Source organism: Tenrec ecaudatus, chromosome 6, assembly GCF_050624435.1.
Source record: "Tenrec ecaudatus isolate mTenEca1 chromosome 6, mTenEca1.hap1, whole genome shotgun sequence".
NCBI lineage: Eukaryota > Metazoa > Chordata > Mammalia > Afrosoricida > Tenrecidae > Tenrec > Tenrec ecaudatus.
Genome location: NC_134535.1, coordinates 48,902,061 through 48,927,245, shown reverse-complemented (window position 1 = coordinate 48,927,245; position 25,185 = coordinate 48,902,061). Strand labels below are relative to the sequence as shown.

Genomic DNA, 25,185 nt, shown 5'->3' with positions numbered 1-25,185 from the left:
TGTGTGCAAACTTCCAGCCTTGGGTTAGCAGTGCATTAATAATGTATTCTACCCTTGGACTCCACTGTTATGTTGTTGTCAGTTATTGTCAAGTTCATTCTAACTCATAGGGACCCTATGCACAAACATTGCTCCATCATTGTAATTGCTGATATAATTTTGCCCCACTGTTATCATAGATAGGTTTAATGTTAAATAAGTATTTTATTCAAAAGAGTACAATATATTTTTTACAATTAAATTACAATTTGAGAAAAGTTGAGTGTATAATGAAGTGATTTCATGCCTCTGGGAATTTAATCTCTCTAGTATGCGTACAAATCTGTCTTGGAGGAAATAAGACTAGAGTTCTACCTAAAGCAAGGATGGTGAGGCTTCATCTTACAAACATTGACCGTGTTGTCAGCAGAGACCAGTCCCTGGAGAAGGACACCATGCTTGGTAAAGTAGAGAAGTGGTGGAGAGGAAGGCCCTCAGGAGATGGATGGACAGGGCAGCTGCAACAATGGGCTCAGGCACAGGATCAATTGTGAGGATGGCACAGGACTGGCCATGTTTCTTTCTGTTGTGTATGACTCAGGGCACCTACCAACAAGAGTACTACTGCACTCACTGCCATGGAGTAAATTCTCCCTCATGGCTCCCTACTAGGAGCCCTGGTCACTTGGTTACTCATTGGTCTGCTAACCTCAAGTTCGGCGATTCAAATCCACCAACAGCTCTGAGGGAGACATATGAGCCTTTCTGCTCTCTTAAGAGTTACTGTCTTGGAACTCCACGGGGACAGCTCGACTCTGTCCTCTATAGTTTCTAAGAGTCACAATGGACTCTATGGTAGGGAGATTATGTGTGCTATAGAGCCATGCATCTTTGTTTTGTCTTCGCCTGTTACACATTGATCCTACATAGTGTATTAATGCTTCTCCCTTTTCATGCTTACCCACTTAATGTTTCTTTACTGTGCTAGAATCGTGTCTTGTAAGCTGAATGTGTTCTATGAATAATTGTTGATCAAATTTGAAAGTTAAATACATTCTGACTACATATGTATTCAAAGGAGGAGGCCTAATTAAATAATTTACAACAAAGCATATTTATCTCTGGATAGAATACAGGTGAAGAGAATAAGCACCTAAGTGATGGGCGAACTATGCCATGCTTACTACACATCTGTGCATGCCGAATCACATCCTTGCTGTTAGGTGCCAGTGAGTTGGTTCCAACTCACAGTGCACCTGTATACAACAGAGTGAAACGCTGGCTGGTCTTGAGCTGTCCTGGAAATTGTTCTTATGGTTGAGCCCACAGTTACAGCCACTATTTCAATCCATCTTTTTGAGGACCCTTATCTCTTTTGTTGCCCCTCTACTTTACAAAGCATGGCGTCCTTTTCCAGCGACTGGTTTCCCTTGACAACATGCTCAAAGTATGTGAGCTGAAGTCTAGCCATCCTTGTCTCTGCTGAGCATTCTGGCTGTCCTTCCAACATAAATTTGTTTGCTCTTTGACAGTCCATTGAATCTTCAATATCCTCCTCTGGCACCATAATTCAAATGCATTACTTTTTCTTTGGTCTTTCTTGTTCAGTTTCCAACTGTCACATGCGTATGAATTGATTGACAATACCATAGCTTGGGTCAGGTGCACCTTAGATCTCAAAGTTACGACCTTGCTTTTCAACACTTTAAAGAGATTTTGTACAGCTGATTTACTAAATGCAATACATTGCTTATCTCTTGACAGCTGTTTCCATGTGCATTGACTGTAGACCCAAGCAAGATGAAACCCTTGACAATTTTAATCTTTTCTCCACCTATTATAATATATATTTTGGTTTTCTTTATATTGAATTATAATCCATAGTGAAGGCTGCAGTCCTTGAAGTTTATCAGCAAGTACTTTAATCCCTCTGCATTTTCAGAAGGCAAAGTTGTGTCATCTATATATTGCATGTTGTTAATAATCCTTCAACTAATCCTGATGCTGATTTCATCATAAAACCCAGCTTTCTCTGATTAGCAGGAATAAATTCAGAGTCATTCAAAATAACTTGTCACTTAACACGGGTAAGAGTACATTCTAAAACAATGGAACATTAAAATTAATAAAAAGATACCTTAAACCTGTAAAAACCACTATGTCTAAATGAGGTGAACCATTTGCTGAAAATTATTAACATTTGTGGCTCAAATTTTGCACGTGGCTACTATTTTCTTCAATGTTCCTATTGCTAAAAGTCAAATACCCAAAACAATAAACAACCCATCAAAACCACTGCCACAGAGACAGTATTTGCCGATAGCACCTGTGTTAGTCTGGGTTGACTAGAGAAACACATCCAGAGAAACTAATATGTGTGTAAGAGAGTTTTTTATTAAGAAGTGATTATATATTAAGAAAACATCCCACCCAGTCCAGATCAAGTCCATAAATCCGATATTAGCCCATCTGTCTGATACCAGTCTATAAATTCCTCTTGAGACTCACACAAAACATGCAATGATGCTGAATGCAGGAAGATCACAGACCTGTGGGTGGAAAGTCTGGTGGATCCAGCAGAAGTGGAAGCATCTCCAGGGCTTTGACTGGCATCAGTGTGTCTCTATGTGGCATGCCAACAGAAAGGTGAAGCACAGAGGATGTGTGTCCTGCCTCAAGGGAGGAAGACAGGAGTTCCCGGAATTCTTCGGAGAATGCCATGCCCATACAGAGGCCTCCTTGACTATATCCTGATTGACAGGCTAGACTCCATCCCTCAGCTCAAGTTACATAACTTCCACAGAACACCCCTTGTCAACTGGACACTTTTACAAAACTCTTTAGCCATATATCATTTATACTTGAGGATAAGCTAACCCAAATATCAGTGGAGGCACCTAATTTTACCACAAAACTGCATAAAAATGTGCTGTAAAGCATAACTTATACACAAGTATATACAGTAATTTTAAATAAAAAATAATAAGATCATAACTGTACTTAACAGGATAAAGTTAAAAAGCATACAAATCAATATGTACCAGCCTCATTTAAACATAATATTTGATAAGTGAACACCACAATATCCTATGCCTAACAATTGCAGTTAAGTAACACCTACACCTTAATCCTGTAATACAATGAATATATTCCAGCACCAATGACAGTTTGTAAGCCAGCCACTTCATGTCTTTATTCCCCTAATTGTGGGTGTTCAATTTCTAAACTGCCCACTTACATCAACCCAGTGCTCTGAGGATACAATCATATTCTTTGATGTGAAGAATCTCCATTCCAGTTGGAACCTTGTGAGTATGCATCCAAAAGCAAAGTCAAATCTGGACAGGCCATCCATAAAGCCAGCAGCAATATTCAGTTCACAGGGTCAAATATCTTATCTTTACCTGTTCGTGTTCAGGTCAACTCAGTAGGGCTGCCTCACCAGAGCTCCCATTGGTTGCCTTGCTTTCAGACCATGGGCAGCATCATAAATTCTCAACAACCTTAACCCCCTTGTGCTAAGTCATGAACTTCAGACCAGTCAACCCGCTTCTGTCTTCCCCTCTAGTCCCTGTGAACCAGGTCCACAGGTGTCAGTTGCAAGACTCCACCTGTCTCTTTATTGCTGTATTTCTCCCACATCCACTTGACAAGTGGATCCAGGTGGTCACCTAGGAAGCATTTCAGGCTGTCTGCAGGCTCCTGTTAATGTTCAGTCCTAGAGAAGAGGGTTTCTTCATAGCTCCAAATTTTTTTTTACAACTTCTGACACAAACCACTAGTTCAAAATTTTAAAAAAAAGGTTGCTTCTTTCCCCCTCAATCTGTCAACAGCAAGATTGTTCAAGCCTCTTTACTTTCAAATGTCAGCACACAAGGCACTGGGTGGAGCTTAGCTTTTCAGAGCCTTCTTTGTAGGTGTGTCCTACACCCATTTAAAGATTCAAATTGGTGGCTGAAACAGTGAACTTACAAACTCTCTATACTTCCCAAGAGGCATTTCTATTAAGCACTATTTCAATAGTCAAAACAAAACAGTATAAACCTAGTAAAGTCATATCTTAAACTCAATTCTTAAAACAGTCAAATCCTATCCTTATCTATCTTAATCCTTATCTAAACTATTCAATTGATACAAAATGTGGCCTTAGGCATCAAGCAATGGCCTTCTGTCAACCATTGTGACCTTTTGTTAGCCATTTTCACTAAGCAGCATGGTCTCAGAGAAGTTCAAGGGGCGATTTTGCACCCTGAGCTCAAAATATACATTAATCACATTCATTTTTTGACATTGCAAACAGGAATAACCAAAGACAACAACCAAAGAAAAGAATCAAAACTTTGACTTCCTACATTCTTTACAGAAAACCACCCAGTAAACTGCCTGGCCATATCTGACCTCTGGCTAGCCAAAGAAGAAAACGATCATGAGGCAGAAGTCAAACAAGCAGTCACTCTACATCTTCATGATTTGTTTCTCTAGTACCGCACTCCCAAGGTACCATAATGTGTTAGTGTTGGTAGACTAGAGAAACAAATCCATAGACAGTTATATATATGTAAGAGAGGGCTTTATATCTCAGAGTAATAGTATATTAAGAAACCATCCCAGCCCATTCCAGATCAAGCCCATAAGTCCGATATTAGCCCATATGTCCAATACCAGTCTATGAACTCCTCTTGAGATTCATGCAACACATGCAATGATACCAAATGCATATGATCACAGGCCAGTGGGTGGAAAGCCATGAGGAGTCAGTGATGGTGGGAGCATCTCATTGCTGGCATGGGTCTTCAGCTGGCTCCTCCAGCTCCAGGGCTCTGACTCCTTCAACATAATTCCGTGTAGCTTGTCCACAGGAATGTCTCACAGGGAGAGTATATGTCCCACAGCTAGGGAGGAATACAGGAGTTCCAATAATCCTCTTGGGAAGGACATGTCCACACAGAGGCCTTATTGGCTATGATATGATTGACAGGCTAGAATCCACCCCTTTGTTCAAGTTGACAGAAGACAATGTAACTGCCACAGCGACCTTATAAGATACAGTAGACCTTCTCCGTAGGGTGTCCAAGGCTGTAAGTCTTTTTGCAGTTGAGTTTTACCTGGACTTTCCCCCCGCCCCCCCAGAGCAGCTGGCACTCTTGAGCCACCCCTTTTCTGGGTGTAGCAGCTCAGGGCTTAGAGCACGGTGCCAACAGTACTTCTTGTTCCAAAGTAGGTCACACAAAATTGAAGTAAATCTTTTGCTATTACATCCATCCTTTCCCCATCCCAAAATTTGTTACAACTGATGGGCCAGTATTGATAAATGTTAACGATCTGAAGTCCATAGTTTAATATTGGTTTTAAATCTTTGGGTTGTACAGTCTCATGCGTTTTGACAGATGCAGAGTGGAATGTCACAGGTCTACCATCAATTATTATTACACAGAACAGTTTCACTGCACTAATCTGCTCTGTGCACTACTTACTCATCCTCCCACCCACAAAGCCCTGTCGATATCAAATAGTTGTATCGTCTATAAATTTGCCTTGGTCTGCATGTTGACTGTGGGGTAAGTATTGGGCTTCTAGCTGCAAGGTTAGTGTTTCATCAGGAAACCGTCAATTGCTTTGCAGGAGAAAAGGGAGCCTCAGAAATCCAAATCAAAGGGTCCCCATGAGTTGGAACTGGGTGACAGTTGGTTTGCTTTTTGATACCATACTTTACTTTAGAACTAATGGCATTTATCTGTGTTATTATTTTACATTTTTGTCAGAAAGAATGGACTGAATACATTCTCTCATAGTTCAGGAGTAAGCAGGAACAATTGCAAATACCTCCTATTTTGCACATCAGAAAGTACATTAACCGCTCCCCACAAATTTAGAAAAAAATAAAAAATAAAAGGAGAACCCACTAAAGATTAATAATGCCCATTTGCATCCATAAAAAGAAACAAGCATTTGCATAACTCCTTCCCACAGACATATTTAAAAATATACATCAGTGCTGTAAAAAATACTTCAATATTTCCTAATGAAAAGTGGTACTGATAAACTCATTGAAGCATTTCCTGGGAAACAGCAACGTGAGCTCCCCCACTACTTAGTTTTAGTTGTTGTTGTTTTACTCTTTGCAACTTTGCGCATTGATTTTATAATAAAACTACCATCATTAAGTCCTTTTAAAAAACATATTTGCAATGTACTTATTAAAATAAGAGGACATATGTTGATTTCTCTCAAAGCTTGACATAGTAAAATATTGAGACAACCAATTAATGGGTATTATTTATCTCGAAATGTTTGTTTATACTAAAAAGAAATAGACCCTTAACTCTTAAAACCATATGTCTATTTTTCAGAATTTTACACTCCATGAAGTAACCAATGACCCTGGCAATGCGACCGTATCTGCAATAATAGATAACCTGGCAATATTCAGCTGCTATACATTTTGGGTAACAGCAAGTACTTCCGTTGGAAATGGGAATAAAAGCAGTGACATGGTTCACGTTTACACAGATCAAGACAGTATGTAAACAGAGATCATTTATTAATCTTCAATAGATAACACTTGAAAAACATTTTAAAGAAATGTTTCCTAAATTATATATCTATATATATTGGTAGTAAAATTTATATTTTTGGGGAGTTCATTTAGTTATACATTCTAAAAGCTTAAAGCATGTATTTAATATAGCTATAAAACTATTACTTTAAGAGTCTCTTTTATTTCTGAAAACTGCTGCCATTCATTCATGAAAATTATTTTGCTTTTATTACTTTGAAAGGTGTCACTCAGTTAAAGGCAAGAAGAAAAATGCTGGAAACAAGAAGAATTTCCTGATTGTTTATATGCTATTTGCTTGTTTTAGGAATGGCGTCTCCTTCCGCTAGCCACTTTCTTTTTAGTTTAGAAGCCACTTAGGACTCGACTATCTATCTCTATTTCTCTCTCTCTCTCTCTCTCTCTCTCTCTCTCTCTCTCTCTCTATATATATATATATATATATATATATATATATATATATATATATATATATATATATATATATCCCCAGAAGATTCTTGTAGGCCTGCTCTACAGTATCCTGCCTTTGCTGAATATTCACAACATTCTAATGGTGGTAACACTGATTTTTTTTAAATGTTTCAGCTTTGAAAATAGAACACTACCTGGATCTTTGACTCATTATTCTTGTGCTTGTTTGTATTGTTGTGTACTTGTTTCTTATTTTCAGAATGGGCACTGATCTAAAATTCCGCTGTAAAAAAAGTTCCAGGTTTATGATCTGAATGTTGTAAATTAGCCAAGAGCATGAGCATGCAAAGTGAATGATGTCTTTGTTATTAGAGTAATATTTTACATTATTGTAGCTTTATCAATATGTGAAACATTTAAAAGAGAATAAAATGTGAGGAAAAGTATTTGTGGGGTCATTAACAAAATATGTTAAAACAAAAAATACATAAAACTATAATTACTATAATATGAAGACAATATTATTTCAGTTATTCTTTAAATGCAGATCTTACCAATTAATTTTGCCACATATAATTAGAATCCATTAAAAAGCACACACAATTATATATCCACTTTCATGTTTCAGGTGTGATGTCAAATTTGCAGTAACCCAGTAGTGCGTTATGAATATCATTGATATTTATATCAATTGATTAGAACTTCTATAGGTAGGAAGCCTCTTTACATATAATGTGCTTTGACAACGGTGTGAGTGGAGAGAACTTGAGGCAGCATCATGAAAGCTCAGGTATTGTCAGCTCTAGTTCTCACTAGCAACATGGCTGCAGGCAACCACTTACTGGTCCGGGGCCTGAGTTTCCTCTGATGGATAGCAAGGATAATCTTTAGGAGAAAGAACCTGAAATTGTTGATTCCTTGTTTAAATATATGAATATCTAAAACATGTGTACAGGGGGCTTCAAAAAGTTTACAAAATTATTTTATTATCTTTAAATTCTCTTTCCCACCAACTTTTTGAAGGCCCCTGTGTTTTTATATGTATGTATGATATATGTGCTCTGGGAAACAAAAGCTAAGAGAATAATTATATAAGCTAATATTTATGCTTACACATATTTAACATGACAGGGTTTATTTTAAATAATTTTAAAATAACTATTTAAAAGATTTCACAGGTGATGTTTACCCCATCTGCATCTAAATAATGTAAAAGATAACAATGTAATAATAGATACCATTTCAAAAAGTATCCTCAACATGTGAATGTACTTAAGTTTTATTTAGGCAATCTGATAATAATATTCTATATTTTGCACATTACCCATCATAGTACCTGAAGGGCTTGTTGGAAACCTGACCTATGAGTCCATTTCGTCAACTGCAATAAATGTAAGCTGGGCCCCACCGTCTCGGCCAAATGGTCTAGTCTTCTACTATGTTACCCTGAGCGCACAGCAGCAGACTCCTCGCCACGTGAAATCACCTCTAGTTACGTATGAGAGAAGCATATATTTTGATAATCTGGAAAAATACACTGATTACATATTAGAAATCACTCCAGCAACAGAAAAGGGATTCTCTGATTCCTATACTGCCCAGCTCTACATCAAAACTGAAGAAGATGGTAGGCTAGACCCTTTTATTGCCTTTCAAGCAGATTGTTTTGCTAGCTTAACTTATATTGCTTTCTGATAGACATCAGTATTTGTAAAATTATATAGACTCTACTGTTATCTGTTAATTATTAGCCTTTTAATAAATATAATCGACTATTATATAATTTAAAGTTAAAATGAGTATCTTCTAATATCATTAAGTCCATTTATTATTGAAGCCTCTTCTTTTAATACAAATTCACTTTGTTTCATGTAATATTCTCTTTTTCTTTTATAGTCCCAGAAACTTCACCAATAATCAACACTTTTAAAAACCTTTCCTCTACCTCAGTTCTCTTATCCTGGGATCCCCCAGTAAAGCCAAACGGTGCAATAATAAGCTATGATTTAAATTTACAAGGACCAAATGAGAATTATTCTGTTATTACCTCTGATAACTATGTAATTTTGGAAGAGCTTTCACCATTTACATTATATAGTTTTTTTGCTGCTGCACGAACTCTCAAGGGACTCGGTCCTCCCAGCCTTCTTTTCTTTTACACAGATGAGTCAGGTAAGCGGCCACCCCTTTGTCTTCCATGACTTCTCTGTGGCAGCCCTTGCGCTCTCTCTAAGGAACAGCATGGAAGCATGGAAAGTGACAGGATGCTGACTCTCACTCCCTAACATGTATCCGCTTTGCTGAACTGTTCCTTGTTTTTTCCTTTCCCCGCTTTTTTAATCAGAGCCGCAGAACAAAGTGTCCTGTTTAAAGGTATTGGTAGACCTCTAGTCTTCCAGGTGCAGACATAGACTTCTTTCTGATAGGCTTTTCTGAGATTAAAAAGACCGTGATGTAAATCCTCTTTAACTAGTGTCTTCAAGAAGTTAAAGTCACGATGCTAAGCGTCAATCTTCTACTGTGTTTCCCCGCAGTGCCTTTAGCGCCTCCTCAAAATCTGACGCTGGTCAACTACACTTACAACGCAGTCAGGCTGAAATGGAGCCCCAGTCCTCTCCCCGGCGGTATTGTTAAAGTCTATAGTTTTAAAATCCATGAGAATGGAACCGATGCGATATTTTATAAGGTAGGTTGATGATAACAACATATGTTTGTTTAGACTTTTTTCAGTGTTTGACTTAAACTCTTTTGACAGCTAGGGGAAAACTGACTGCTTTAAATGAAACAAACGTTTTTGAAAAAATATATCACTTAAGAACTTAATTGAAAGATGTGAACTTAAGCAATTTGTAGACTTATTTACTTAAGCTTCAAAACGTTTGATTATTTACAATTTGAGGAATAATTGCACTACTTTGTTAATCCTGGAAAATAGATACTAATAATGGTCTGGTTTATTAAAGACGTGTTATTAACTTAAATATAATTGATTTCTATTTTCTCCTATGAGAAGTACCAAGTTCAGTTTTAACCTTTTTATAAAAAATAAAGGTACCAGACTTTGGCGACTTTCCTTCATAGTGCAAGATAAATAAACAAAAACCCAACTCACCGTCATGGATTCAATGTTGACTCATAGGGACCCACTGCTGATTTTCAAGACTGTAATTGTTTACTACAGTCTACGGGAATAGATAGATACTACACTTGATCTTAGCTTAGCCCAAAGACGGAGAAGTGATTGTCTACAGGAATAGAAAGCCCCACTCTTTCTCCCGTGGAGCTGCTGGTGGTTTCCACCCATGGACTGTAAGGACCACAACCCCACACATAACTGGGCTACAAGAATGCTAATTAGATACGACAAGAGAAGACGCTAACAATGCAGACCTTCTTCTTTCATTGCAGCAATTCATTTGCACTACAAATACACTGTCCTTCCCCTATTTGACCCAGAATCAGCGGAGCTTACCCACAGAACTGATGTAATTAAAGGTCTCACGCATACTTGTATAATTTCTATGTTTAATTGGTAAAATATTTCAGAGCTAATTAGAAATTATTTAAGAAAGACGTAGGCTTTCTTTCCCACAAAGGCAAATGAAGTAGCAAAATGATCTTATTTACAGTAAAAAGGATGCACACTATAGACAGTAAACATATTGTTCAGTATTTGTAGTCAAAATTTATTGCTAATATAAAGATGAATAGTTAATATCAAAATCAGTGATTAAGATTATGTTATCCGGAATAAGGACTTTCTTCCTGGAAACCAAGACATTAGTATAAAATATGATCGGCTGAGTAAGAATTTGAATTACATGACTCCATAAATGTGCACTCTGTCTCCCAGAAGTGTGAAATTAGATTAATGATACTTAGTTTCGAGCACTCTGGTATCTACCCTCTGCCCAACATTAGAAAGGTCCCATTTTTTATCTAGTTTGTGTGAGTCGTTGAGAAATGGGTAACAAAAGGAAGAAAATCATTTTCTTAGTGTGTATTCCAAGGTGGCGTGTCTATGTGACCTAACCTCTCTGGAGTTGTAATCTCTAACACAGACATGACAGACAAGGAACCTGGTATCAGACTGTCCAGGTCAAATTCTGTCTGTGAGATTCAGTGTGCTCTATTAGGACAGTTGCTTAACATTTCCATGACCCAATTTCTTCCGGGGGAAAATGGGTGTTAAAAAGGTGCACATATTTTTAAATGATAATCATAAAGGAAAATCTACATGCAGCATTAAGAACAATTATGAGCATATGATAAATGCACCCACTATTCTGTTATTTATATAGATTAAAAAGTAGCAGTAAGCATCCATCCAGTTTTGTCATAGCACTAAGTATAAAATGCCTTGTCCCACTACCTGAATGTAAAAATAACGTGTGTTCCAAGATTTTCTGGTCATTCTCTTTTCTTAAGAGAAATGCTATCATTAGTATGTAAGTTGTAAAAATTATCATAATCCTTATTCCATAAGATATCATACTTTGAGGTGGAGAATGGATGAATTAGCATTGCCAATGGTCTGCTGCAACACAAGGTTTACGTGTGTGATATTCATGAGATTGTTCAGTATCTGGTACATGTTAAAAATCACTTGCAATGGACACAGAGGTGGATCTCTGTCGCAGTCTCAGGAGAACGAAGAGGTTTGGACTCTGGTAAAGGGTTAGTCTTGGAAACCCACAGGGCAGTTTCACCTCGGCCGTGTCGCGGTTCTGAGTCAGAACGGAGTAAAACCAGTCGTTCAAGCAGGCCGCTGTCTCTAAGTGAACGAGGCCTTCTAGCATCGCATTTGTTTGTTGAAACCATTGAAGCTGGGGTTCCAGAAATCCCTGGGCCTTTGTGTTTTGTTGATTTCTTCAGTTTAATATTGCCTTCTTCCTTCAATACACTCAGTTCATGATCATATGTTACCTCCTGGAAGGACTGGACGCTGACTCAGTCTTTTAGGCACTATGGATCATTGGTGGGTTTGAACCCATGCCCTTACGGTTAGCAGCCCAACACACAGCCAAGAATTCTCCATTTGGGCCCTAGAACCCTCCGTACTTCATTCGTGGCTCTGTTGACTTATTTCCCTTTTTCTTCTCCCACCATGAGCACTGGCAAGCATACCCTTCCCTTTGCTGTTCTAACTCGGGACATAGGAAGTCTCTCTTCAGCTCGATTGCTGGGCCGCATCTTCTGTTTGCCCTAGCTTCCCTACACTCCTGAGCACCTTTCAGAAGTTCTTCTCATATCTGTTTCGCTCTTTTCATTCTTTCCTGTCTTTAAATGACCTTTAGCTTTATTCAGCCATGTTGTCCTTGATGTCATTGGACTGGTCATTCGGTCTTCCATCATTAGTGTTCAGTGAATCAAATCTATGTTGGAGATGTTATCTAAATTCAGGGGGGGTATACAAGGTAGTATTTGTCTCCTGTGGGCTTTTTAAAATAAATTTCTGCTTCAACTTGAGTTTGTAAATAAGCCTTATTCTGATAATATTGAGGTTTCTACAGTCTCTTCCAAAAGATGTAACCAGCTTGATCCTTGTGTGTCCAGTGTGGGTGAGCTTCAAGTGAAGTCACTGTTGTGTTGTTGATAACAGCTGTTTACAGTGAAGAAGCCCTGTGTCTTGCAGAAATTGAATCACAGGATCTCCCAAGTTACTACCATTTAAGCCAGTCCCTGTCAGCTCCCTACACCTTTCTTGTTTCCAGCTTCTGCATTCCAGGAGCCAGCAATTACTAATGCAGTTTTATAGTTCATGTAAAAATGCACTGAGGCCGGGACCAGTTTTTATACCACTTTATCATTTCTGGGTCATCTAGCAGTATGCTTGATAAATAACAAGTGCTAACGTTAAAGTATAGTGAATGAATGGAAATGGTGTAACAGAGAAAATTGCTTTAAAAATTAATGGTTTTCTAGAGATTAATTTTTGAATATTTTAAGCTAAGTATTGAGAGTATTCTTATAAATTTTGGCTACTTAAATGTTAAGTAAGTCAAAGTGGTTTAATCTCTGGATCTGAGACAGTGTAATATTCCTAAGACAGTGCTTGATAGAAAATTTCCTGTTCTTTCTTTTTAGATAGCTCACTGTATTGGACAGGGTTCTCTAGAGAGACAAACCAGATTGCTAGTAATTATATATAAATATATTTATAAAGATAGATATATAATTCAATAAATAAACCGTTAAATTATATACAGATAGATAATACAAGAAATTAACAGTTAAATTATAAAGCAGTGAGACACTAGCAGTCCTTCAAGGCTTGAGAGCTGCCAGTTGCCAGTCCCCTTCTATAGAGAGAGCTGGGCTATATATATCCAGGCAGCAAACAGCAAGGCAGGTCCCCAACTGTCAGTCCCCAGCTCCAGAATTGAACATTCCAATCGTGTGGGCTTAAAGGGATCTCAACTTACAGCAACATAGTCCACAGGCTAGGCATCCCACAGGTAGTGTACCCCTTTAAACTGATGCACAGAACAACCAAGGTGAGGCTCACTGAGCCATTTATCCCTCTGCCCTTCAGTTAGTCCTACTTGTGTTTATCAGCCAGGCTGGCACAATAAACTATAGCACTCACCAATCTTAACTTCTTGTTAAGCTACGACAGTTGTATTTGAATGCAGTTGTTATACTTAATCATGCACTTCCTATGAGAAAACATATTCTTTTCCAAGCAAGTTTGAGAGCGCTTTGATTTGTTTTTCATTATTTTATGAACAGATTGTATTAAAATAACATTTAGGACTGTCTGGGGGAAATTTCCAGTGTAATGTCAAGGGAGGAGGGATTTTGTGTTACAGACTGCTATCTTCTCAGAAGCAAGCATAAAGTAGCTGTTGGTAAACTTGATTCATACAAGAAAAGTGCCACGTATTTTAAAATAAATTTAGATGAATTTTAGAAAGATCAAGTATGCTCACCGCTAAAGTTTATTTTAAATTGGAGACTTCAATTTTAGCAAATTAAGGAAATAATCATTATGTAATTACAAATAAGGCTTGAAAGCCAGACAAAATAAAAATAAAATAGTGTAGTTTTTAAAACCCCAGCAATGTTGAATTTTTTTAGGACAGACAAGATGCCTAGTTTCTCCTGGAGCCATAAGCTTAAGCATACCTTCGGAAATAAAAGCACATATTTCATAGTGGCTTCATTTTATTTATACTGGATATGTTTGTTAGTTGCATGTTAAAAATAGAGGGGTAAGGGGTAGTGATGGAGAGGGCAGGGGGCTTTGGGGAGTAAATAATGAAGGTAGGAGGGGGCGGGGGCACCAGAATGCATTGTGATTGTACAATTCACAGTAAAGGTGATTTAACCATGGCGGGGAGCGGGGTGTTTAAAACTGACATGGTGTTGATTGTACAATTCTCCTTGATATGTTTGAAGATCCTATACACCTGAAAAATAATAGAAGAATAATTTTGGTGCATTCAAAGATTTCTTTCAATTACAACGTTTTGCTGATGTTGTGTGACTAATAATTTTGTTTCATGTTTTACAGAATGTTTCAGGTATTGAAACTGAAGCCACACTTGCTGGTTTGGAACCAGTGAGTACATATTCTATCAGCATGTCTGCCTTTACCAAAGTTGGAAACGGCAATCAATTTAGTAATATAGTAAAATTCACGACTCAAGAATCAGGTTAGACACAGTGTTTTTGAGCCAAGACTGTTTTATTTTATATTTAATGCTTTTCTCTTCTCTTGCCAGTTTATTCAACAAATATAGCTACTTAAAAATACGCTCAGAGATAAGTTCAATTTTTCAGTGCTCTAAGACTAGGCTGCATCTCATTTCTGAAATATATAGATATATATTCCTACACACCCATATTCACACTCATGTATTTCTACATGGGATTTTATTTTGAATGATAGCAATTGTAATCAAGTACTAGTTTTGGAGTAGTCTTGTATATGTTTTTGAAAATTAATTCTTAGTACCATTATAGGCAGCTGGGGGAAATTAGTATGGGAAATGAGGTAGCCATTTTTAACATGCTGATTTTTATTTTTATGAGACAATATTTATATGCTCCGTTAAGAAGCATAACTATGGCATGTGGTGGGAACTCTGAAGTGTCATTAGCCTAATTACTCATCCTTTTTTAATGTATTACTCATCATGGTATGCACATGTACACATGCCATATCTTGCATGTATGTGACTTTTGAATAATTTTACTTATGAAAGAGTTAGTGGTAGCTTAGACATATATGCTTTCTTGTTTCGACTTGGCACTCCTGTCTTCCTCACTGACTTCTGGTCAACAATTTAAAAATAAGCTCTTTCCTAGTTACTTCTTCCCAGCACCTCGTAAGTCACTTTTTCTTATTTTAATGAACCACTAAATTCATACTGGTGATTACTAACTGCTAAATTATTCATTGTAATATTAATTTATAGATCTTTGAGACTTCTGCCCTCTAATAATGCCTACCTATAAGGGTGGGCCATGTATATAATACTTATATCAGATCATAAAGGAGGGTCTGAAGTCGGAGACTCTTGATTTGATTCCAAGCTCCGTTACGTACTAGCCGTATAACCTTGACGAAGTCACTGGGCTCCTCTATGCTTCTATATTCCTTTACTAAGGTTCTGAAAAAACAACTTACAAACCCTACATAAAGTACTTATTAGAGTGTCACATGTACACGAGATGAGCAATAGATATGACACTCTCAATGACTCCCATTTTGTAAATGTGGTATAGTTGAGGTAGCTAAGGAAAAGAACACTGAACTAAATCAGAACATTAGCTACCAGACCTCTCCACAAATGTAGGTATAACTTTAGAAGCTGTACATCATATATGAGTGATACTAGAGACATTCAACCTATAAAGAAAGCTCATTTTAATAATTATTATATATAATAATAAGTCTATTATATAACACACAGAACTCCTGAGCACAGGAAGTGTATTACATTTTTGTGTATTACATTTTTATTTTGTCTCTACACTTAAACATGATTCTACCCAGCAATCAGATAATTCATTTTCCTCCTACATGGGAATACATTTTAACTTTTGTCACCCGTTTATCTCTTAAGCCCCAGGAACTGTGCAGAATGTCCAGTGCACAGCAACTAGCTGGCAATCGGTTTTACTTCAGTGGAACCCTCCACAAAAGCCCAATGGGATCATTACACATTATACGCTAGCACTGGAAAGGAATTCTACAGAAGTGTCTCCCCAGGACCGTGGGTATGCGGTCACGAACCTGCAGGCCAATACTTCCTATGTCTTTAAAGTGAGAGCTTCAACCGCAGCAGGCGAAGGAGACGAAAGCACATGTAATGTCAGCACACTACACGAAGCAGGTAACTTTCTGGACCATTCCATATGCTTTTCAGTACAATTGCTATCTTAATACTACCGATCCCTGACCAACTGCCACCAAGCCAATTCAAACTCTCTCTTATATAGTTGCTTTGGGTTTGGATTTAGCAACTACAGGACAGAGTAGAACTTCCCCTATGGGGTTTCTAGTACTGTAAATCCCACGAAAGCCAACTACCGTATCTTTTCCCCACAGAGCTTCTGGAAGATTTGAAACTCAAACTTTTGGTTAGTATCCAAGTGCCCTGTGTTAGTCTAGGTAGACTAGAGAAACAAATCCACAGAAACTCATATGTATATAAGAGAAGGTTTTATATAAAGGGTAAGTGCACATCAAGAAAACATCCCAACCCAGTGCTGTCCAAGCCCACAAGTCCAACATTAACCCATATGTCCGCCACCAATCTACAAAGTCCTCCTCCGTCTTACAAAACACACACTATGACATCGACTGCAGGAGGAAAGTCAAGTCAGTGAATGTGTAAGCATCTCAGCGCTGGCAGGGGTCTCCACACGGCTGCTCCAGCACCCAGGGCTGCATCGGGTAGGTCCATGCGGCTTCTCCTCAGGTATGTCTTGCAGGAAGTGATCCTTTACAACTGAAGCAGCGAACTGCCTAAGGCAGCCACACATTGGTCCAGCTATCACAGAGCTAGAGATCTGAGAACTAGAAAGGCGAGGCTCACTGAGCCATTTGTCTCTTAGACCGTGATTATCTCATGCCACTAGGAGTCTTGAAATATAAATCTTTTGGGGAGCAGCAAGCAATATCTTTCTCTCAAGAAATGGCTGGTAGTTGTAAACTACTGACTTTTCACCTGACTGTGCATAAGCACTCTGCCACAAGAGCTTCACCTTTACAAACCGCATATTGAAAACCACAACACATGCGTTTTCTGTCTCCTTGAAGTCTGGTGTCAGACGTATACTTCATTGATTCTTCTCTGCAATATTGAGAAATTGGAAGGAGGGGAAAAAAGATAAACATTACTTTACCCTGTTTACATGAATGTCCTTCATTTTACAAAACCCCAACATATTTACAAATCCTCACAACTCTTTGTTTGTCATATTGTGCTAGTTTGTGTGGTGTTGTGATGCTGAAAGCTGTCACTGGTATTTCAATACCAGCAGGATCACCCAACGTGAATAGGTTTTAGCACAGCCTCCAGAATAAGAACAGACTAAGAGGGAGCAGGCTACCCATTTCAGAGGAATTAGTCACTGCAAACCATACAGACAGCATTAAACCATTGTTCGTTACTAAAAACCTACTGAACAGAAAGAGAATATTGTCAGAGATGGTGCCAGAAGAGGAACACCTAGAAGTGAGTGGTGCTATGAGCAACAGTGGGCTCAGACATAATGAGTCAGAACCTAACAACAGTAACATATTGAATTATGCCTTATTACCATAATCTAAAATAAATGATCATATAAATGTTTCAATACATTTGCTCCCCGCCCCTTTTTATGGAATCCTAGATTCTTCTCTATCCCCCCTAGCTGCAGATCACACTCACTTTCATCTGATTCTCCTTTTTTTAACCAACCTTTAGCTTCCATACAATTTAAGTACAACTACCCAGTCTACATGGATGAAAGCACTCTCTCTTTCTAACAGAGCCCCACAATGCCATAACCTTCTCCACTCTCTACCTTCTTAACAATTAGGCCTCTTGCTGTTGTTATTGTTAGATGTGTGCAATAGAGGTATAAACACACTCTGGCTTCCCCAGCTACTCTACAACCTTCAATGCATCTCTTGTTAGTGTTCTATCAGTTTTCTAAAGGAAAATTCTTTCACTCTGAATCTAGATAATTATCTCTTCAAGTCGAAGTCACTCTATCCCTTGAAAATGGTATGGTCCTAACTTCAGTGATTAACCCCTTCTTAAATCTTTCTTTTTCTTGATTTCCTTCTGCTTTTCCAAATACTTAATTGTGATCTCTTCTTAAATTGGGGCTTCTACTTAGGCTACCCTAGGATTTTTCTATGTATTACTTATCAAATTGAGTCTATGAAATGTGTCGTCTGTGGAAATGAACCTCCAATTCATATGTATGGTTCTAAGCCCATTATCTTTAGCAACAGTCCTTTCCCCCAAAAAATTGTCAGCAATTTTCTACTGAGAACTTGGTTGAAATATTCAAAATGGATATATGAGGGCATACACCCCAAAAAAGCAGAATAAATCTCTGCTAGGCAGAGCTTTCTTAGTACTCATTTTTCCCACCAGGCGAACATCTAGCAACTTTCTCTGAGTTAGTGCACCCAGAGGCTTCACTTGGGAAGGTTCTTTCTGGTCACAGTGAATATTTTCATAAAAGTAGTTTCACTCGAACCTTGTTTTTCCTGATGGTTGATTTAAGAGAACAGCATGTGTGGCAATTACATAATCTACTGTCCACTTGAGGAAGGGATGGAGTCTATCCTGTTAATCAGATGGCAGCGTGATGAGCTCCTTTGGAGGCACCATGTAGATAAGTAGCTCACTAGAGGCCAAACCCACTCTGCTTTGTATTCCTGATGACAAGCCACATGGAGTTATGCTGATGAAGCCAGAGCCCTGGAGGTGGAGGAGCCACATGGAGACCCATGCCGGGGCTGAGATCCTTTCACAACCACTGGATCCACAAGACTGTCCACCCACTAGCCTGTGATCTTCCAGCATTCAGCATCATTGAATGGCTGTGTGAATCGAAAGAGGAATTTATGGACAAATATCAATATATGGGATAATATTGGACTTATGGACTTGCTCTGGACTAGACTGAGATGTTTTCTTAATGTACAATTGCTCTTTGATATAAAGTTCTCTCTTACACATATATGAGTCTCTGGATTTGTTTCTCTAGTCTTCCCGGATTAACACAGCATGCAGCTGTGAAAATTTTTTTTTCCTGCTCAGAAAAAATGCTGCAGAAACTGTTGTGATGTTGAACACAGTTTACAAGAACAGAACTATGGGAAAACTAAAGTCTACGAGTGGTTTTCTCATTTTAAAAAAAAGTGAAATCTCAATTGATAACAAACCTTGTTCTGGATGTCTGTCAAGTATCTCAACAGATGAAAATGTTCACACAAAATATGTGTACTTGTACTCAAAGACTGATGATGGATCATGAAGAGCTGGGGGTGTTATCTGGATGATCTTGGAGCTCAGTTCATCAAATTTTAATGGAAGATTTGAGAATGAGATGGGTCACTGCAAAATCTGTGCCTCGGGTTCTGACTGACCAGCAAAGAGATTTTGGATGGAAACATGTCCGGTTTTCAAAGAACAGCTCTGAAGTGACCCAGATTTTTTTTTTTCAAAGTCAATACTGGTGATGAGACATGGCGCTATTCTTAGGACCCACAAAGCAAACATCAATCAAGCCAATGGAAGATGCTATCATCACTTCACCCACAAAAAAGCTCAAGTAAAATCAAAGATCAACACGATGTTTTTTTGTTTTTTAATATGAGGTGGATAGTACTTTGGGGTTTGTTCCACCAGGTCATACTGTTCATCAAGCTTGCTATTTAGATGTTCTGAAAAAAGATAGCATACCAGTGTGACAAAAAAGACCTGATTTGTGGCAGACAGGGGATCGGTTTTGCCACCACGACAACGCACCAGCTCATGCAGCCATTTCAGTGCGGCAGGTTTGGCAAGGTTTTGGAGGAACCAGAACCGGCTGAGATAACTTGTGTGGACCTGGGAAGCCAAACCAGGAGGGAGGGGGACCATCCAGGAGTGACTGTGGGAACTGGGCAGGACTAACCTTAAAAACCTGGAAGGGGACCAGAAGACAAATCAGGGGAAGACAAACAGAGAGGGACCAATGGTGGGAACCAGGTGGGAATAGCTCAGAAAAACTGGAAGTGGTGGGGGAAGGCAAAGCTGGAGGGACCGGAAGGGGTTGGCTAGTCAATAAATCCCCGCTTCCAGGTCTGCGTGGTTGGAGGAGAGACGCCATCTTGCTAAGGTCTGTAGAGGAACCTGTGTTCAGCTATTCTACAAAGAGAAGTGGCGAACTGGGGGGCTGAGTGGAGAAAGCGTGGGGAGAGGGAGTCCTGCAGAGACCAACCAATTTAAACAGCACGGGCGAGTCACAGTTTGGGGGTGAACAGGGAGGCAGCAGCACAAGCAAAACGTGCCAAAAAAGCAAAGGCAGGCCACAGGTCCCCCTGGGAACAGAGTGCGTGCCCGCAGGCAGCACAGGTCAACAGTCTGTCCACGCCGCACAGGCCAGGAGCTCCAGGAGGTGCAGACACCAAACGTGGAAGCAGGATTGCACGGGAGAGTAGGGAGGCCCAAGGGGGGTAGGATGGGGGTGGGCAGGTTCTAGCATCTGGTCAGTCAGAGCACAGGTTCGCGAGGTCTCTAAGTGACCCTGGGAGAACTGCCATAAGCAGGCTTGCTGGCTTGAGTTGTGAAAGCCAGGGCTGAATCGCTAGTGTTCCCACCTGAGTCTGAGGGAAGGCCCCCTCTCCCTCCCACGAAGGCTGCTGGTTTCAAACTGCAGGCCTCGTGGTTTAGGTGCAGCGCTTCCCAATCCACCCCCTCTGCCAGTTTATCAGCTTCTCAGAGGTGCTGAGGAGCGGTCCCACAGGAAAGGGGTATTGAGAGAGTGAGCCAGAGAGTTGTGCCTTGGCTCCAGGGACAGAAAGTTTGTCCCGAGCTGCTTCCCTGAAAGAGTCCAGAGAGTTGTATCTGAGTCACAGCACCAACATGCGAGGTTTCTGGGTTCGGATCCCTCAGTTCTTGCTTTGCAGTGATGAATGAATTCACGTGGCAGAAGCATGTTTGTAACCCAAGTGAGTTTTATGAGGAAAAGGGAAGGTTCAGGTTTGACAGTCTCAAAAAGCACACGCTGCTTCTGAAAGCCCTACGGGAGTTCACAGCTGAATGCGAAAAGCGCGTCCAAGGAGCATATAGACAGGAGTGTTAAACCATGCTTGTGGAACTAGGAAATCCCCGAGGCCGAGAGAGGCCTGATTGGGAGGTGGCCACGGGACCCGAGCGGTGCACGTGCGCTGGCACGTGAGCGATTCCCACTCTCCACCTGCAGAGCACACCTGAATCAGAGAGAAAGAAATTGGTTGGGACCATTGGCTTTTATTCCCTCCTGCCCCACTTGCTCAGGGAGGTGTGGTTGAGGATTGGCTGATGCTACTGGCTACGTTTGGGCTCACCTGTGTGATGTCATGTGTCTGGACCGCCCACCTGGGTCTAGGAGGCTTGTGTCTGAGAATGCTCAGTTTGGATCTTTCCATTGGGGTCTAATGGGTGTCTGATTTCTTTTCAACCCCTTTGTCGTGGCCATATGCAGCCATTCAGGAGATACCCCCACTTAGTCCCTATTCTGGCTTCCTAGAAGGACCTCCTTTGCTTCTTGACTTAGCAATGCCGATTCTTGACTGTTAAGTAGACTTATATTTCATGAGGTTTATCCCTTATTTCTTCTACATATTAAACAATTTACCAATTCAGTTCCTTTAGGGCGCTTAAAAAAAACCCAAAAAACCTCAAAGGACCAGTTTTACTTTGCTCTTTAGGCAGGAATTGACTCAGTGGAAATTGTTTTTTGTTTTTTTTAAATCATTTTATTGGGGGCTCATACAACTCTTATCACAATCCATACATACACCAATTGTGTAAAGCACATTTGTACATTCATTGCCCTCATCATTCTCAAAACATTTGTTCTCCACTTAAGCCTCTGGTATCAGCTCCTCATTTTTCCCCTCCTTCCCTCTCCCCACTCTCTCATAAACCCTTGATAATTTATAAATTATTGTTTTGTCATATCTTGCACTGTTCGACGTCTCCACTCTTCTGTTTTCAATCCTCCAGGGAGAAGGTTACATGTAGATCCCTGTAATCAGTACCCCATTTCCAACTCACCCTCCCTCCACCCTCACAGTATCACCACTCTCACAACTGGTGCTGAAGGGATCATCCATCCTGGATTCTCTGTGTTTCCAGTTCCTCTCCGTACCAGTGTACATCCTCTGGTCTAGCCAGATTTGTAAGGTAGAATTAGGATCATGACAGTGGAGGGGTGAGGGTGGGGGTGAGAAGGAAGGAGAAACATTTAATAACTAGAGGAAAGTTGTGTTTCATGGTTGCTACATTTCACCCTGACTGGCTTGTTTTCTCCCCCCTGACCATTCTGTAAGGGGATGTCCAGTTGCCTACAGATGGGCTTTGTGTCCTCACTCCGCACTCCCTCTCATTCACAATGATATGATTTTTTGTTCTTTGATGCCTGATACCTGATCCCTTCAACACCTTGTGATCACACAGGCTGTTGTATTTCTTCCATGTGGGCTTAGTTGTTTCTGAGCTAGATGGCTGCTTGTTTACCTTCAAGCCTTTAAGACCCCAGATGCTATATCTTTTGATAGCCGGGCACCATCAGCTTTTTTCACCACATTTGCTTATGCAAATGTCTTCAGTGATCATATCAGGGAGGTGAGCACACAATGATTTATGATGGAAATTAGTTTTAAAAAATATTTTAATCTTTTTATTGGGAACTCTTACAGTTATCATAACATGTGAGGGCGATCTGACTGACATCTGTCATCCATACGTCACCAGGTTTGATTTAGCTGATCTGGCTGGCTAGTCGGCTGTTTCCCTCCTCCATCACTGTTCCATGCACATTCTTCCTGAAACTGCGGGCGTGGTTGAAGAGGATGACCTTTCCCCACAGAAGGAAGAGGGTTCTTAGGTGAAGGGTATACAAGTAGCTGTGCTCCCCTGCTAGAACCTCCTAATAAGCTCTCAAGGAAGTTGGCTTTTTTAATGGGCTTTTTGAATGCTATAGTAATAACTAACTTATCACCCAAGCCAGTCCAGCCTGCTCATTAGACTTATTTTTTACCTACCTACTTTTATTGCATTTATTTGAACATATAATTAACCAGAACTTATGTGTTGGTGGTTAATCCTTATTTTCTGGAGAATAAGGATAGATTTGGCGTGCTGAAGCATAAAAGTGATAACGAAAGATACATTGTGTAGGCGATTACCCAGAATACTCCAAATGTTATACTTAGTCTCCTTTCTACAAAATTCCTCTCAGAAGTCATTCCCAAGTAGAATCAGGCTCCTGAGGACATATCCATGTTCTGTCTCTCCACTGCAGCTCCTCATAAGTAGATGCCTCTGTCAAAACTTCATTTATTCATCTAATAGATTTTACTTATTATACTCAGAATGCAGCTTAAAAGTTACCTGCTATGGGACAGCAGACTTGGAAGAGTGAAGGGTCAGAGCAAAAGAGGAAGTCACTCATTGAGCTGGATTGACACAGTGGCCACACTAATGGGGTTGAACAGAATCATTGTGAGGCGCGTGCAGGACTGGGCGGTGTTTCGCTCTGTTGTGCGTAAATTGTTATAAGTCAGAACTGACTCAATGGAACCTTACAACAGATGGTAATTATAAACACGCTCAGGACCTTTCCATCATCACACTACTTTGCTCCCTTTACCTAGACCATTCTTATTCTTTTGTATGTCACACAAAATTGTAATTATTCTCTGAAATCTTCTTAAATATGGTTTCATTATGAGATCTTTCAATTACATACCAAACGTTAAAACTACAGATTCTTGGGTTTTACCCCAGGAGTTGCTGCATCTTGTTCTCAAGGGGGCAAGGCCTCAGAATCTGTACTTGTAAGCATCTCTCTGGGCAATCTGGTTGTCTGCAAGGTGTGGGAACACTGAGATAATGTGTAGCCTTGAGGTAGAGGGTTCCAGTAAGGAGTGGCAGGTGCCTTCCCAGTGGGTGGGCAAATGAGCATGGTTTCGCAGAACCTGAAAGAAAGAAATACTGCATGTTCAAATCCGGCAGGTGGTCTGTATCAGGGTGGTCTGGGGTCAGGTAAATTGGTCTCAATCATTGGAACATAGCCAGGTCCTAGAGACCTGGTCAAAAAGAAAGGAAAGGAAAGTGGGCGAGAACATAATTCTCAAACACGTACTCACTCTAAAACCCGACCTGGTATCCAGCGTGCTGACTGAGCCATCAGAATAAAGTGGCGGTTCAGTTAGAAAGGAGGCAGGGACCTCATGTGACAGCATGCACTGGACTTACGGTACAAGATGTGGTCAAAGTCACTTCCCTAGGAAATTGGATTGAGTCTTAACTCAGGATCAAAAGGCTATATTCTTGAGAAGAAATTGAAGGAATTCTAACTCAGTACATTAAATTTGTTAGACATATTGCATCTAATGTGTACTCTTTCACTGCTGAAGATCAATATTTCTCAGTTTGGACTCTGATTCCCTGCATTCTTAGATATTAAAATATGTATCTTACAGACTCTGCTCCAAGCCTATGGAATCATACTTTTGGAATTAGGACTCAGAAATCTTCATTTGAATACAATTATGGGATGATGTACTTGCTGACATTTGAGAATCACACAGTTTCACTTTGAATTCTGTGCTTGTAGGGCCTCTCGTGTTTGACTTTGTCTCATGCACAGCTCCTGACAGAGAACTGTAGGCTGTGGAGATACTCAAAAGTTTCTGTGAAAGAAAAAGAATGAATTGTTTTCCTCTGAAACTTAGCATTTTTCATAAAGGTTTTTGCTCCAGTGTAATATATTATTTCTATATTGTCAGCAGGAAAAAATGTATCTTCTCTTAGGCAAATAGAAAATATTTTAATTAAGGAGAATCATTATGAAATATTAATATGAATAACTTCTTCAAATATTTAATTTTTCATCTTTAAAATTAAGTTGCAGATCTATAGTATATGATTTTTATGATTACAGCAGTTATTAGGACAATACTTTGCCTTTTTTGGGGTTCATATGAATTCTTTTGTTTAATCACTTTATTAGGGGCTCATATAACT

The 25,185-nt window shown here is 39.6% G+C and overlaps 1 protein-coding gene across 2 annotated transcripts in view; it reads left to right on the top strand.

Annotated features, from left to right (window-relative positions):
* PTPRQ (protein tyrosine phosphatase receptor type Q) overlaps positions 1-25,185 on the top strand; it is a 251,561-nt gene that overhangs the window by 103,730 nt on the left and 122,646 nt on the right. For both annotated transcript variants that reach the window (XM_075551228.1, XM_075551227.1), the window contains 6 exons: positions 6,330-6,498; positions 8,283-8,576; positions 8,846-9,121; positions 9,484-9,635; positions 14,466-14,607; positions 16,024-16,293. In XM_075551228.1, the coding sequence (XP_075407343.1) occupies positions 6,330-6,498; positions 8,283-8,576; positions 8,846-9,121; positions 9,484-9,635; positions 14,466-14,607; positions 16,024-16,293 (1,303 nt within the window). The remainder of the gene's footprint in view (positions 1-6,329; positions 6,499-8,282; positions 8,577-8,845; positions 9,122-9,483; positions 9,636-14,465; positions 14,608-16,023; positions 16,294-25,185) is intronic.